Source organism: Micropterus dolomieu, linkage group LG01, assembly GCF_021292245.1.
Source record: "Micropterus dolomieu isolate WLL.071019.BEF.003 ecotype Adirondacks linkage group LG01, ASM2129224v1, whole genome shotgun sequence".
Lineage (NCBI taxonomy): Eukaryota > Metazoa > Chordata > Actinopteri > Centrarchiformes > Centrarchidae > Micropterus > Micropterus dolomieu.
In genome coordinates, this window is record NC_060150.1 from 13,313,786 (window position 1) to 13,328,326 (window position 14,541).

The 14,541-nt window shown below is 41.5% G+C and overlaps 1 protein-coding gene across 3 annotated transcripts in view; it reads right to left on the minus strand.

Moving 5' to 3' along the window:
• Positions 1-300: 300 nt before the first annotated feature.
• The window catches only part of LOC123977071 (neural cell adhesion molecule 2-like), a 122,207-nt gene continuing 107,966 nt past the window's right edge, over positions 301-14,541 (minus strand). For 2 of the 3 annotated variants that reach the window (XM_046059616.1, XM_046059578.1), the window contains exon 17: positions 301-3,235. In XM_046059616.1, the coding sequence (XP_045915572.1) occupies positions 3,121-3,235 (115 nt within the window). In that variant the 3' untranslated portion in view covers positions 301-3,120. The remainder of the gene's footprint in view (positions 3,236-14,541) is intronic. The other variant, XR_006826530.1, reaches the window with a different exon arrangement.

Sequence of the window (14,541 nt, forward strand, 5' to 3'; positions counted from 1 at the left end):
TAAAGCTTATAACTGTATTTCCCAAAATGCTGGACACATCTACAGTGCCATCTACAGTGCCAAAAGTGTATTTGTCACTGCAGTTTTTGCACTGTAATCTAGCGATAAAGCATCATCTTAAAACTTTTGATTAAAAAACAAAACATTCATGGTAAAATATTACACCACATTAATACCTTTGAGCTACAGCTCAAAAGTACTTCTATGATCCTTTAGGACACCCACATATCAGCTTGAGAGCCAGAGAAAAGGCAAAAATTAATGACAACGTCTCACTCTCTTCTACCAGGACATGTTTATTTACAGCTGCAAATGACAGGAGTCACAAGTGTTCCACAGGTACGTACAGAGAGACATCAATAGTTCCCACTTCCTGCACAAAGTACACTCAGCGGGGACAGTCCAAGGGACACAGGGAGCGTGGGGACAAAGAGGACACATACTGTACACTGAGCTCAAACACACCTGTTTTACCCCCTACAGAAAAAGGACCGAGCCATGGAGAGGAAACAGAGGAGAAGGGAGTAGAAGGGAGGGGGAGGAAAGGATAAGAAGGCAGGGGGGTTGGATATTTACTCATATTCAAATACAAAAGAACATGTACAAATCGTATAGCCTCCAGGCACTGTGCGCCCATATTTACAGTCATCGTAACAGGCAGAGGAACCACTCCATGGCAGGACTATCCATTTGAGATTTGCAGGTACAAGGGCTCACTGTGGAAAAACAAAGCCAGCTATGAGGTCTGAGATTAAAACCAATGGAGTCTGAGAGGCAGGGAATAGTGGCAACGGGGTGGCAGGGGGGGCCTCCGAGACACATGCGTGGAGTGCTGCAGCCTGGGGAATTAGTCACTGTCGAGAACTACATAATCGGGTATTACCTATCAGAGCGCACTCTGAAACTCAGCGTGAGAGCTCTCCCCAGCTCCCTCTACACATTCACAGCACTTGGACATTCATACTTGGCATGTGGTCAAAATCTATATGAGCTGCACAATGCATCATGGAACTGAAAAGTGTACTCAATACACTTTAATGTTATATAAATAGTTAACACAATAAACAAATAAATTATAACAAAATAAATGCCAGAATAGCAAGATATTGACTTTTTAACTCTTTAATTTAGGATAATATTTGAAATTGGGAGACTCTTATTGTGAAAAACCAAAATGGGCACACACACACTCTCTCACAAACATTTACCGACAGCTTACAGTACGTGCAGATACATTCAAATGACATACATGCAACCTGATTCATGTAGACAAGTGTACTCACCCACTCAAGCATGTATGCGCGCGCACACACACACACACACACACACACACACACACACGTGGTGGTGCATTACATCAGATTTCTGCAGCCCCATCACTGTACTTTGTACTCAAGAGTTACAGCCTGACATCTAGTTGTACTAGGTAGTGACACACGTCTGTGTCTGTCCAGTGTTGTCGACCAGAACCCACTATCTTATGACTACACTTCCCAGAATTCACAGCATCACAATGAAATTCAATTGTCTGGCACATTCTGTGGCAAAAAAAAGCACCGATCAAAAATTAATTTGATGGTCTACACTGCTGCGGCGGCATTGGGCCACGAGGTGGGGAGAAAAAAAAGAAAGAGAAGGCACACTAATGCCGTAATTACTGTCTCCATAGAAATGCCGTGAAATAGCCTTAGGGCATGGATTTTCTTAAGGGAAAGCAAATGACTAGAAAAAGCAATATTACACCATCACTGAACTTTGGACCAAAACACAACAGAAGGAGGAGAAGAAAAAAAATGCAGCCTTTTCATCTGAGGAGCGTTCACAAAAAAAGCCAAGCCTGTTGCATTTTGAAAAAAGACACATCCTTTAGGGTATATTTACATAAAAGCTCTGTAAAATATCCTTTTTTTTCACCTATGTACAAACACATGACAACATCAGAGAGAATAGCGATCAGACCCCCCCCCCCCAAAAAAAAGCATCTGAGGCAGATCTGAGATAGAAATTATTAAATCGGTGTTCATCGTTAAAAACACACGTCAGTGTCAGCATACCGGTATGCGTTTGTTCCCATGCCTTGAGTCCTACCATTCACTGCTTTTAGCTACACACATTGCTAGAGAATGAGACCGTTGAAGAGTGTCAACAATATTCAGTTTCAATATAAAAGGCTTTGCTAACAAGGACATCAATGCACGTGTGGGTACAAGTCTGTATACGCCATAGACTGCAACACATTCTGTCTTTTCTGTCAAGTTTTAAAATTTTTTGAAGCTTGTTTTCCTTCAACACAAACTATGCTCCACAACAGCCCTTCAGAAAGCATTATTAATCATCATTATTAATCAATGACAAGTCCAAAATTTGAAACCATGCTTAGGTCTTGTTTCATACAATTTTTCACCTTTTGCAGTGTCACCGGGAAAAAATGCCTCTCATAAGAGCCTCTTGTGGCGTTCTCCCGAGGCAATGAAACCTCAAAACCTCATTAAGAGGAGTTTACCTTTTGTTACAGGAGCCAGCTAGCTTGAAACGTAATGCTTCAGTGTTTGCCTCACATTAGCCAGACACCTAGCTCTGCCAATTAAGGCATAAAAAAGGTTGCTGTGGTGTAACACTCAGGCATGGAAACAGGCGATTGGGTTTAAACCGCTGATGTCCCGCAGGTCGGCCCAGGCACACTAACATCCTAGCTTTATTTGAATTTGTGATTGTTTCTTTTATGTAAGAGATGTGATTTATCAACATTTAACTGCATGAAAGTCTTATGTGGGTTTTAAAAACACACAAAAAAAGGAACAGGAAAGCATTGTCAGAAAAAGAAAAAAAGGGACAGAACAAAAAGTGAGGCAAATAAAATACAATCATTTATCAACAACAGCCGTCCACTGATGCCATGTTTTTAAGAACATCATACATTTATCACTCAGGGTGTCTAAAAGGTTGACCCTTTCTTCCTGTCTATTTTCTCTCTATTATTTGTATTTACACATGCCTTTAACTGGGGCATTGTTATAAACAGATATGGTATTTTACTCCACTATTTTCCAGTGTTGTAGTTTCTCTGGGTTTTGGTCTCGTGATCCGAATGTTCTTTTGGTGGTGAGGGGACCGACCCTTTTACGCTTTGCTGTCGTCGGGCTTTGTGTGGATGCTGTTGTCACTGTGCACTTTGATTTCAATCGTATCTGGCTTGAGAGACTCTTTCCCATTTTCTTCCTTCAGCGGTAACTTCCTGTGATAAGGGAAGAACAAAAAAAATAAAAAATGGATGTGAGATTGGCAGCGTGATTGACAGCTGGGTAATGACAGGAACTTAAAGCACGCATACAACTGATGTAAACAGGCAAACACTCAAGAGTGACCATCTAGAGGATGTTTTTGTATGAAGCAGGCACTTACAGTAAATGCTAGCTAAAGTAGGACTGAATTGTTTTACTTTCCTGTTTTAGAGCCCACCAGTAATCACCTGTTAGACCTTTTGGTGTGTATGAGTTGCCCCCGATGAGATTAATATAGCTGAATTTAATTGAAGTGAAAAAGGCACCGAGATATTAAATGTAAAATCCTCTAAAGGGCTGCACACAGGCCTAAACAAAGGTATTATTCATATTCCTGTGTCCCTTTGGACTGGATGGTTGGAGACCTAATCTGATAAATTTGTCTGGAGTAATTGTCTGGAGTAACTACAACATACTATATTTATACTGTATCAATGGTAAAGGAATGTTAAGACAGAGAGAAACACATTTTTGATTTGGGTTGTCATTATATGAAAAGTCATTCTCCTAGAAATTATATAATTATACTAGCAAATACTGACATGAAACATAATGCTGCCAGTATTATGTTTGTTATCAACACAAACCAAACACCAAACCTACCCACGTGTGAGATACAGGCCACCAACATCGACCAAGTTGCCAGTTTATACTTACCTAACAGGCAACTGCTTCAGGGCCCCAAAAGTCACAGGTTCATTGAATGTCAGTTGTTTTTGATAATTCGAGTAATTGCAATTTTTCTAGAGAATCTTTAGAGAATTTACACCACTATGGTATATCAGGGATTTGTCACGCTGTGGGCGTGTCTGCTCTGTTTAGTCAGTTCTTAGTCAGTTTGGTTATGTTTAGTCTTTCCTGTATCTGTTATTTTGTCTCTGTTTTGGGTTTCAGTATTGTCTGTTGTCTTGTGTCTAGTTTACACTGTGTTTGTGCTTGTTGGTCTGATGTTGTCTGTGTGTCTTGTTGGGGGGTCTGTTTGTGTACTGCCCAGCACGCACCTGGGAGGCATTGGGTGTGCCTAGAGAGGAGCTAACAGATGAAGAGCCGCAGTTTTTTGAGCTGCTCTCTGTTATATGGAGGACAGACACGGAGATGGCTCTGCTCGTGGCCTCCTTCGGATGGATAAAGACTTTTGATGAGAAGACTGTGTTCAAGTTCTGTTCAGCAGCCCCCCAGTATGTGAAAGCTAAGCCTGCTAGCCCCGAGCGCTTCAGCGGCTAGCCACCTCCCAGCTCCTCAGCCTGTTAGCCATGTGCAAGCTAACAGGCTGCTAGCTAGCGTCAGGCCACCTGATCCCTGGCCTACTAGCTGCCAGCTGGAGCCTCAGCCTGCTAGCACCCAGCGTGTTAGCCACCAGCCAGCTCACACCAAGCCTGACCCCCGGTCTGCTAGCACTGAGCTCCAGTCTTCAAGCCCCCAGTCAGCTAGCCTCCACGTGCCTAGTTCCCGGCCTGCTAGCTGTCTGCTGGGTAGCATCGTCCTGCCTGTAACCTGTTCGGCTAGCGCTGCTAGCCCTCTGCCTGTAACCTGTTCTGCTAGCGCTGCTAGCCCTCTGCCTGTCCTGCCTGTAACCTATTCGGCTAGCACTGCTAGCCCTCTGCCTGTCCTGCCTGTATCCTGTACGGCTAGCGCTGCTAGCCCCCTGCCAGTCCTGCCGGATCTCCTGCCGGCTAGCGCTGCTAGTCCCCTCCAGTCGGTGGTCCGAACGACGCCTGTTGCTGGTCCCTCATCAGTTGTCTGATTGACACCAGCTCTGAGGTTTCCGTCGGAGGACCGGCCGCCCCCTGCTCCATGTCTCTGTTCTGCCCTCAGGTCACCTCCCTGACCTCAATGGTTCTCTCCCTGTCTGACTATCTGTTTTTGCTATTTCTGGCCCTCCTCCTGAACTCCCTCCGCCCACCCTGGCCCGACTTGGACTTTGCGCGTTTTGGACCATTTTTGCTTCCTGCCTGATTTGTTTTGTTTTGTTTGGAACGTCTGGGGACGTTCGTCGGGGGAGGGGTACTGTCACGCTGTAGGCGTGTCTGCTCTGTTTAGTTAGTTTGGTTATGTTTAGTCTTTCCTGTACCTGTTATTTTGTCTCTGTTTTGGGTTTCAGTATTGTCTGTTGTCTTGTGTCTAGTTTACGCTGTGTTTGTGCTTGCTGGTCTGATGTTATCTGTGTGTCTTGTTGGGGGGTCTGTTTGTGTACTTCTGATTTGTTTAGTTTCATTATTCTGATTTTGATTGTTCTGCGACAGTCTGTCGTCGTTATTCAGTTTATTATTCAGATTGCCTGTCTGCCCTGTTTAGTTTTGTCTTATTATGTTTAGTGTATTTTCTGCATTTAGATTTGCTTGTGTCTATACCCGTAGTAATTCCCCTGCCTGCTTGTCAACTAAGTACTTTGAGTTCCAGTTAATGTATGGTCTTGTGTTTTGCATCCGTTAGTGTCTCTCTGTTCCCCCCTGCTGCCTCAGCCTGCCTACCTGCTGTCTCTCTGCTTGCCTGCCTTCCTGCCTCTCTGTTCTCCCTTGCTGTCTCTCTGCCTGCCTGCCCGCCTGCCCGCCTGCCTCTCTGTTTTCCCCTGCAGTCTCTCTGCCTCATTAGCCCTGATCCTGGTCACTTGTGTTGCTTCCGCCCTGCTCATTAGTCCCTGTGTATATATGTTTGGTCTTTCTGTTCATTTCCTGTCTGGTCATTGTAACGTGTATATGCTCTGTCTCATGTTGCAGTGTGTTGTTGTGTTTAGCCTGCCTTGCTCGTCGTGTCTCCCTGTTTACCTGCTTTCTGGATTATTTGAACCTGGTTTGTTTGAACTGTTATTATTTTTGGATTACCTGGACTCAGCCACTCATTGTAAGTGTGCTCGCTTTTGGTTTGTTAATAAACTTTTTGAACTGTACCAGTCAGCCTACGTGTCCTGCATTTGGGTCCATCAACCTTTCAACCACACACATCCTGACAGGATTTGAAATCCTTACTTTTACTCCTCGGTAGATTTTTCATACATCTGGGTACAAATAGCTAGTTTATTATGTAATTAATGTGTTTTCAAATCCATCTATTACAATGGATGTTATATTCTTTATGCTATTATGTTAGCACATAATTGCCAGAAGATTGTAGCTAGGTATTGTAGCTCGTACAAATCAATGAACTCCTAAGCAGAAAGGGTTAGGGCAAATCCAACTGAAAATGAATTGCAGTATAACACAACTCAGTGTTTTCCACAGAATGACAGTGTAACTGTTGAGGGGGCTATATTTGAATATTTTATTACTTATTTTTTTTTTTTTAAAGATTAACCTATTTCTTTAGGACACCTACAAACATACCTCAACTTGTGTTTCCCACTACGCACACACAAGCTTATTTCGCTCTCCCTGTATCTTTCTGCTCTGTTGACTTTCTTCAGCAGGTGGTATTTTTATAAAGTTGTCCCACAAAAAACACAACAAGCCTATCAAGACCAATGTGGCACTGAATGACAACAGGTGTGTTCACTGTTGGTCCATGCTTGTAAAACATATCAATCGTCAAAAAAACCCAAAAACATTTTATATCACCTTTTGTGTTTGAATGCAAAGCAAGATGCTTCACAGAAAAAAATAGAATCCACAGTAGTGACATTAAAATTCATAGGTACAGATGTGTACATATAAAACGTAAAACTTAATACCAGTTAGAGGATCTATGTGTTTCTCGGCAAAGTGCAAAGTCTGTGTGGAGAAGCAAGGCTTATTTCACCCTTACAGGTATTACAAATTGTGAGTGTTGTGTCTTCTTCACTCACTGTGAAGAACTTCCACACTAACCGCATGTTTTAGAGTCTGTGTGTGTGTAGCTGTGACAATAGTCGGTTACTGTCTGTGCCGCTGTGTGCATGACGTGAACCATCGGGCAGCACAGCATGCATGTAAATAGGAGCAGCACAGGATCAGATATGTGACATTGATTAGCCCCAGTCACCAGTCATGGCTGATCAAGCTGAAAACAAAATAGGGGCAATGGTTTGGAAATACAAATATTTTTTCCATACTTTTCCATCCTGCATAGGAACCCTGTAAAATCTACAAATGCAGGTGCTGCATTAACTGCTTATCTTATTGGGGACCTGTGTTAAAATCTAGTTTTCAGACCTTTATTATTCTGTTTGATAATGTGCTAATGTGCAAATTCCAGCATAAAGGAAAATTTATACTTCTGCATCTAGCCACGCTGTCATAAGCATTTGTACTTGAGCATTGGTGTCGGCATTGCCAGAATGCTAGGGTTTTTTATGTCCCACTGTGTTGACTTCCGCTGGCCGAGCCAACTAACTAACTTACGGTTTAGCCCTCTGCTAACTTGAATGGGGTAAAATGGTATTCGTGAGGCCATTTAGACATTCCAAATCTTGTCGGACTGAATGGATAAAATTCTGATACTGAAATGAGTCATTTTGCAGGGGTTGTGATGCTCCAAATAAAAACTGATCGGCTGTTTTACAGCCGCTTCTTTTACAATGTATAGGAAAATGTCTGGATTGGAATAGAACAGGCATTACGTCTATGCGTAGGCTCAGTTTACCTATGGCATGGATTCTACGCAGAATTATAAATTGGCCTTAAGAATACTGTTGGGATGTTGGGTCCACTGGTAAAATATAAGGAAGCATATAAAACATCACTTTAAAAGTCAAGGGGAGCACTACTCTGCCTGTAAAAACTGTTGCATAATGACTTCTGCTGTGCTTTGTCAGGTCTCACAAAATAGCCCTGATGATGTCACTGTGTTGAAAGCCTTTGTTGTTAAGCAGGAGCAGGAGTTTGAAAGACATGGATATTTATCATGCAGGCAGAGTGTAATGAAAAGATGCTATCGGGGTGCATTATGGGAGATATAGGATCGAACGTTTTTTTCAGAGCTTAACCAATACTAGTGACAAAAGTTCCTGCTTTTTCTACATCTGATGCTTCAGTTATGAACATTCTTTATTAAATGTTTTAATTTGTTGCTTTTGTAGAAGTGCAATTTTAAATCAGTGGAGTGCCACTTATCGGGCACTGGAGGTTACATACTATGCATAGACAGGGGGGGGGGGGGGGGGGTGGATTAATAGGATTAGTTTGGAAAGTTTTGCCCCTGGGCCCTCCAACAGGTTAATATGGCCATATTGCCAATGAACATAACCCAGGCAGAAATTAGTCTTTCTAAACTTTTTATTCCTCTTAATTTGATCTTTACTTCCTCTTTACTCAAGTTCTTGGGCTGGTATATTTCTTTTTCAAAAGCACTTTGTGACACTGTTAAGAAAAGTGCTTTATAAATAAAGTGTATTAATGTTATTATTATTATTAATAGATTCCGGTGTATGGATTTAAAATATCAGATTTTAAGCTATTAGTTTGATTATTACCAGAAAAACTCAACATTTTATCAAAATATGACCGTGAATGTCACACATTCAAAACATCACCGGGCTTTCCTTTGCTCACTGTTCTCTTATCTCGGTTGGTTGATGTTGCTCTTTCAGTGTGGTGCTCTCCCCTTTCTGCCTGCGTTGACCTGAATAATATCGGAGCTGGCATCTCTCATTTGCTTTTGACTTGATTCATTTAGAGGAGGGGAAAACTAGAAATAAAATATACATGCATAAGCCATTCGATTGGCTGACTGCCTCTTCTCAGGCACACTTGTTCATCTCATCCTCCACGAGTCTTTTGAGGAATCCAGCAGAAGGACATCACAGCTTTATCTTTATGATAATGTGGCCAGAAGATGAAAATCTAACCAGTCTGTGTTGCCAGTGATATGATGCGTTAGAGCTTTTATCTGCATTCAGGCGGAAAAAATATCCTAGAGCAGTTAATAGTGACATAACATGTTTTAAATAATGCCAATTTCTAATATGTATTAGATGTATGTCCTTTTTTTGAATAACCCACATTTATATTCTAATTTTACTTACATTCATACTGTATTTGGACATTTATAATGGACCATCCTTCTATGCTATTACAGGTGGCTCATTTGAGTTGTAATCTTTTGATGCATTTGTACATTTGCAGGACACGGACTTAACAGAATGTATCAACAGTGTCAATTTGATTTGCTGCAGCCACTAAAATAAAGCCTAACCAAAAACCCCTTATTGACAAAGCAACAGGGACACATTCATTGTATAAACATGAACCCTACAGGGACCAATGTGACATGAGCGGTTGTTGTATCTTTTGTCGTTTCATTTTGGAAAAAAAAGCCCTGTGCTGAAAGTTTCAGCAAGGGACGTCTCAAGGCAATTTGTCCTTCAGTAGAATAAAAAACAAACACAAACAATAAACACAGAAAGTTTAAAATACGAGGAAAATATTGAGTTGCAGAACCTTTTTGCACATCAAAGTCTCACAATCTTTTCTTCTACAGTGCCTCTTCTGGGATTGGAATAGATTGAATAAGGGAAATCAATAAGCAACTGGGGCTTTTACCTGCATTCACCTCATCAGTGTACTTGTGTCGCTCATATTTTGTTCGTCCAGTGTGCACTTTTCTGATTCTATCAAGAGAATTATTTGGAATAACTGAATTAATGATCTGCATCAGGCTACCAGGTATTAGCACACTTCAGCTGAGGGCTACTCATTTCCCGAGTTCACAGGGTTTGTGCCGCTTCTTGTTTTGTTGCTTTTCCAGCTCCCATTATTCCTTCGAGACTCGTTCGTCACCTTGCATGAGAACCATAAACCACCCATCCATCGATGCCTTTTGACAAGAAAGTCCTGCTCTGTCCCCCCTCTTAGCCATAAAACAGAAAATAATTTGCATTTTCAAGGTTTTATATGCTATGACAGAGAACTAACTCCACATATACAACTGAATAGCTAAATATATGAGATAAAATGTCTTTGGATGATTCATATATTATTCTGTGAGTGGAATTTTGGGTCTCTCATTGTTGTATTTACCTTCAACCTTAACCCTATTGACCTTTCATCAAAAATTAGATAATAATCATTTGGTAATGCACATAACTGATGTAATGGAGCTTTGTTATTTTTTTAATGCAGCACTATATATATCTCATTTATTTCTCTACTTAAAGGCCTAATGTATGCCACAGTGGAAGGTTCTGGTGTCCCATTAGGGTCTAAATGATGTTTCACAACACTGATTTTTTTTTTTTTTTACATAAACAGTGAATTGTCAATTCTAAAAGGCGCTCCACATCAGCACGAAATCATTCCCAAATAGCCATACTATGATGTTTACCAACGCGAAGGGAGTGAGATCATGAATGTAAAACAGTAGCCCTGCGTGATACTGTACCTAATAAGTGCAAATATTACAGTTGGCCAGAGGGGGTTCCCCTTTGGTTGATTGGTGGATGCTGAAGATCCTGCACAGCAGAGCCAATTTCATGTCCCATTAGCTTCATACAAACCCAGATTGGACTTATGTTCAGATGGGGAGATTTTCTCAACATATGGGAAGGTCTTGCCGCTTTCAGTTTCCCCTTTCCTGAGTGCGGATGCCAAATCAAGGGAATCACAAATGAATTTGTGTGGCATTTGAAAGTGAATTTTAACTAGCATATGCCTACTAGATACACACCTGATGAGAATATATTCAGCACTCTGATAGGATTTGTAGACAGGTGCAGGGACAAAATACCAGAAAAGAAAAGCAGAATAGCAGGAAAACTAGACACCTTTAAATCCTGACAAACACAACAAATCTTTAGCGATGGAGGTTTAAGGTAGGAAATTTTTACCGGAGAATACTTTTGTCAAAGCTGTGTACTTCCTGGGCTCCTTCCTCTGTCACAGGTGGTCTCCCCATGCTCTTCTACCTCTCCCTGTTGTCCTGACTCCACTAATTTTCACCTGGTTACTCTTTGCTTTAATGATTAAATAATGCATTTTTATCATGCTGCTAGCATACCAGAGCTAAATGAACAACAATCTACTGAAGTGAATAAATACATCTTGTGTGACATGTCCAACATTAATGTAAAGGTTGTTATGGCAAATGTGGTGCTATTGGACCGCATCAACTGGGGAAAGGAAGAACCAGACTATTAAGGTAAATCAGATGGGATTTATATATGTCAGTTATATGGAAATGTTTTTTCTTTGGCTGATGTAAGTCCTTACTAGTCACCCAGTGTTGCTTTTGAAAGAAAAACAATAAAACGTGCAGTTTTTTTCCCTGTATGCTTCTCACAGAGCCCGTGTGAAAGCTATTTTTGCCCATTTCTGATGTTCCTCCCACAGTTTGTCACCCCTGCTGTAGTTTCAGCTCCTCGTGTGCTGTGCTGCTGACAGCACAGCTGGTTGTGAGGACTTCACAATGCGATTTGCATCCGATGCCGATCTCACACATCTTATGTGAATTCCCAGTTACAACAAAAGATAGCAAAGATAGGGACATCAGTTGGTAAAACAGGTTGATTTTTACACAAAGATTTTGATTTGTTTATATAGTTTTAATAACAATGTCATAACTAATTCGGGTCAAATTCAAAGATAACCAGGATGTGCATTTTCCCTCAATTACTGGTCAGAAAAACTTTAATAGACTAATTCTTCTGCAGTGTCCTTTTTCCCGTGTTTTCACCTCAACAAGACTCATGTGCGTATGTATGCACGCACTCCCTCAGAGGTTACATTTTAAGCAATGTTTGCCACACAAAGCAAACAGAAATGCTACTGCGTCCTGACAAGCCTCTTTGATAATGCAGCAAGAGCCAGTAGCTGTGTGCACCTCATGGTGCACCAGGGATACATCAGAGTGTGTGCGCACATGTGTATTTGTAATCTGTAAGCTTCTAAAGTGACACCGAAGCACAGCAGGGGGCGACTTGTTCTTTCTAAGGGTGCTCCCATCGATCGGTCACCGATCATAATCGGCCGATAATGGCTTTAACTAGTTTGATCGGTGGTCGCTAAAAAGGCCGATAAGAAAAGCCGATCAGATGATGTAATACTCGACAGACAAATTTTCAGCGGCAGCTAAAATGTTTCACTACGCTGTGTGAGCGGTTTTCAAAGCTAGCTAGCACCAAAGTTTAATGTGCCCACATAATCATTTACAATTAGAGTTGAGCAGCAATCAGACAAGTGGAGCAACACGCAGGAGCGATCATGTGAAACTGTCGCAGCTGTGCTCATCTCACTCATACGCCACCCTCAACCGGAGTTTAACAGACACAGCGCATCAGGCAGAGACTGATCCTTCAGTGTGAGTTTCTTGATGCAAAGAGCGGCGCCAATCAATCAGCTGACCTCTCTCTCTCTGTTTTCGTTACAAAAACGGAGACCTTTTGCTACGTTTCCGCCTACCGTCCAGATTAAAACGTGAATCAGAAGATGTTTGTTTGAAAACGCTGCTGACCTGATTGACAAAACAGAGGACTTTATAAAACGATGACACACACTCACATTTGGCTTTGTGAGTCGGTCTTATCAGTCATGCAAAGCAAAAACACGATGCTTTACAGAGTTTTAGTTTTGGTATTTTTATTAAAATATAAGTACTATGTAAATAACACTTAACAGTTAGCCTAGCCTACTGTGCATGTCGCTGTATTTACTTTGCGACAACTCCCAGTCTGTTTCCGCCGCCGTCTCGTACTCCTGTGTTACTCTCAGTAACAGTTCCACTTCGTTGTCGGTCAATGCAAAATGCCTGGTGCGGTTCTTCGTCTGTATTAATTTCTTCTTTCGCTTTACACTGGCACGCGCATGCCCAGTATAGCTACCTGAACGGCCACTAGATGTGTGTTTTCAGTCGTTCTAATATAGACAGAGATCAACTCTGATACGCAGCTGAAACGCTGCTGTGGACGGAGAAGATCGTTTTTGTTATAAATCTGTTTTAAAAACGTAGCAGTGTGGATGTAGCCTCACATTACCCCACTTCTCTCTCTACTCCTCTCATGTCAACCCTCCCGTTTCCCCGAGATTCTCCCTTATTTTTCCATTCTCACCCGGTATCAACCCGTTAAATGTTTCCCCGTAAATCTCCCGTATTTTTACCCTTTTATGAAATCAAATAAAAACTTTGTTTGCTACTCTCCCTCTGGTAAAGTCGGTGGCAGCATGTAAGATATGTAGACTGTGCTTCTTGCACAAGGATAAAAAATGAAAACAATCCACTGAAATGATATAAGGCCTATAGCCTACTAATGGCAAACCATATGAAATTAGAATGACTATAGTAGCCTATGTAATATATACAATTGACTGTATAATATGGAATTTACATTGTAGCCTATTTTTATTTATTAAAATTTTCCTTATTTTCAAATCTCACTGAAGGCAGTTTTGACTCCTCTCTGTAGCCCTTCTCCCTCTCTCCACTCCTCTCTCTCCCCCCTTAAGCCCACAGAACCTGCCTGAGCTTTCCAGAACAAAAAGCAGCTGCTTCAGAGTTTATCATCGACTCATGATGCCTGTGCCCCTTTATCTCCTAAATATTTTGGCTACAGCCTTTTTTGTTGCAGTTTTTATGGTTGTAGTAAATTTATAAAGATGCTGTTTGTTCAGTTTTTGTAGTTTATTCCACAGTAAAGCTATATTTGTTAAGCTATAAGATGTTCACAGTAACCAGGCAAAGGCTGCTATGGTTTAAGTCTAACACAGATTGAGCAGAATTTGTTGCCCATGTTTCCTGGCAATAAAATAAACAGTTGTCATTTCATGATACTTTATCATCTGTTAACTTTAACACTTAATACATTGTTTTTAGGACCAATTAAATAAATATACAGTATACTGTATAATGCTACATGTTAAATAAAAGGCTCCAAATAGACCCAGTGATCAGTGATCGATATCGGCCGATACTGCTTTCAGCAATCGGTGATCGGCCCAAAAAATCCTGATCGGAGCACCTCTAGTTCTTTCCTCTGCTGATGTTAATTATGCACAAGGCCATCTATGCCTGGCCATAAAGGCTGACTGCAGTCCCTGCTTTGATAAATGAGATAAATTAGGTTGCCAGGGGTTTTAACCCACAGCACGTCCCTAGGGTGTTTGTTTACACTCTTATCTGAATCTTTACATTTACATTTATATTTTCAGCAAGCATATTTTATCATAGCTGACATCCAGGATCTTACAGTGAGCTGGGAAGTGGAGGTCTTACTCAAGGACACTTTGACAGTTTTTGGCTGTTCCCACAGTGTTCTTGTTACCTGAGATAAGCTCTTTGCGTTGACTGTGGGGAAAGAATGTAGGGAAACTCGTTTCCAAGGCCAATCCCCCCCCCCCCCCCCCCCCCCCCCCCCCCCCTA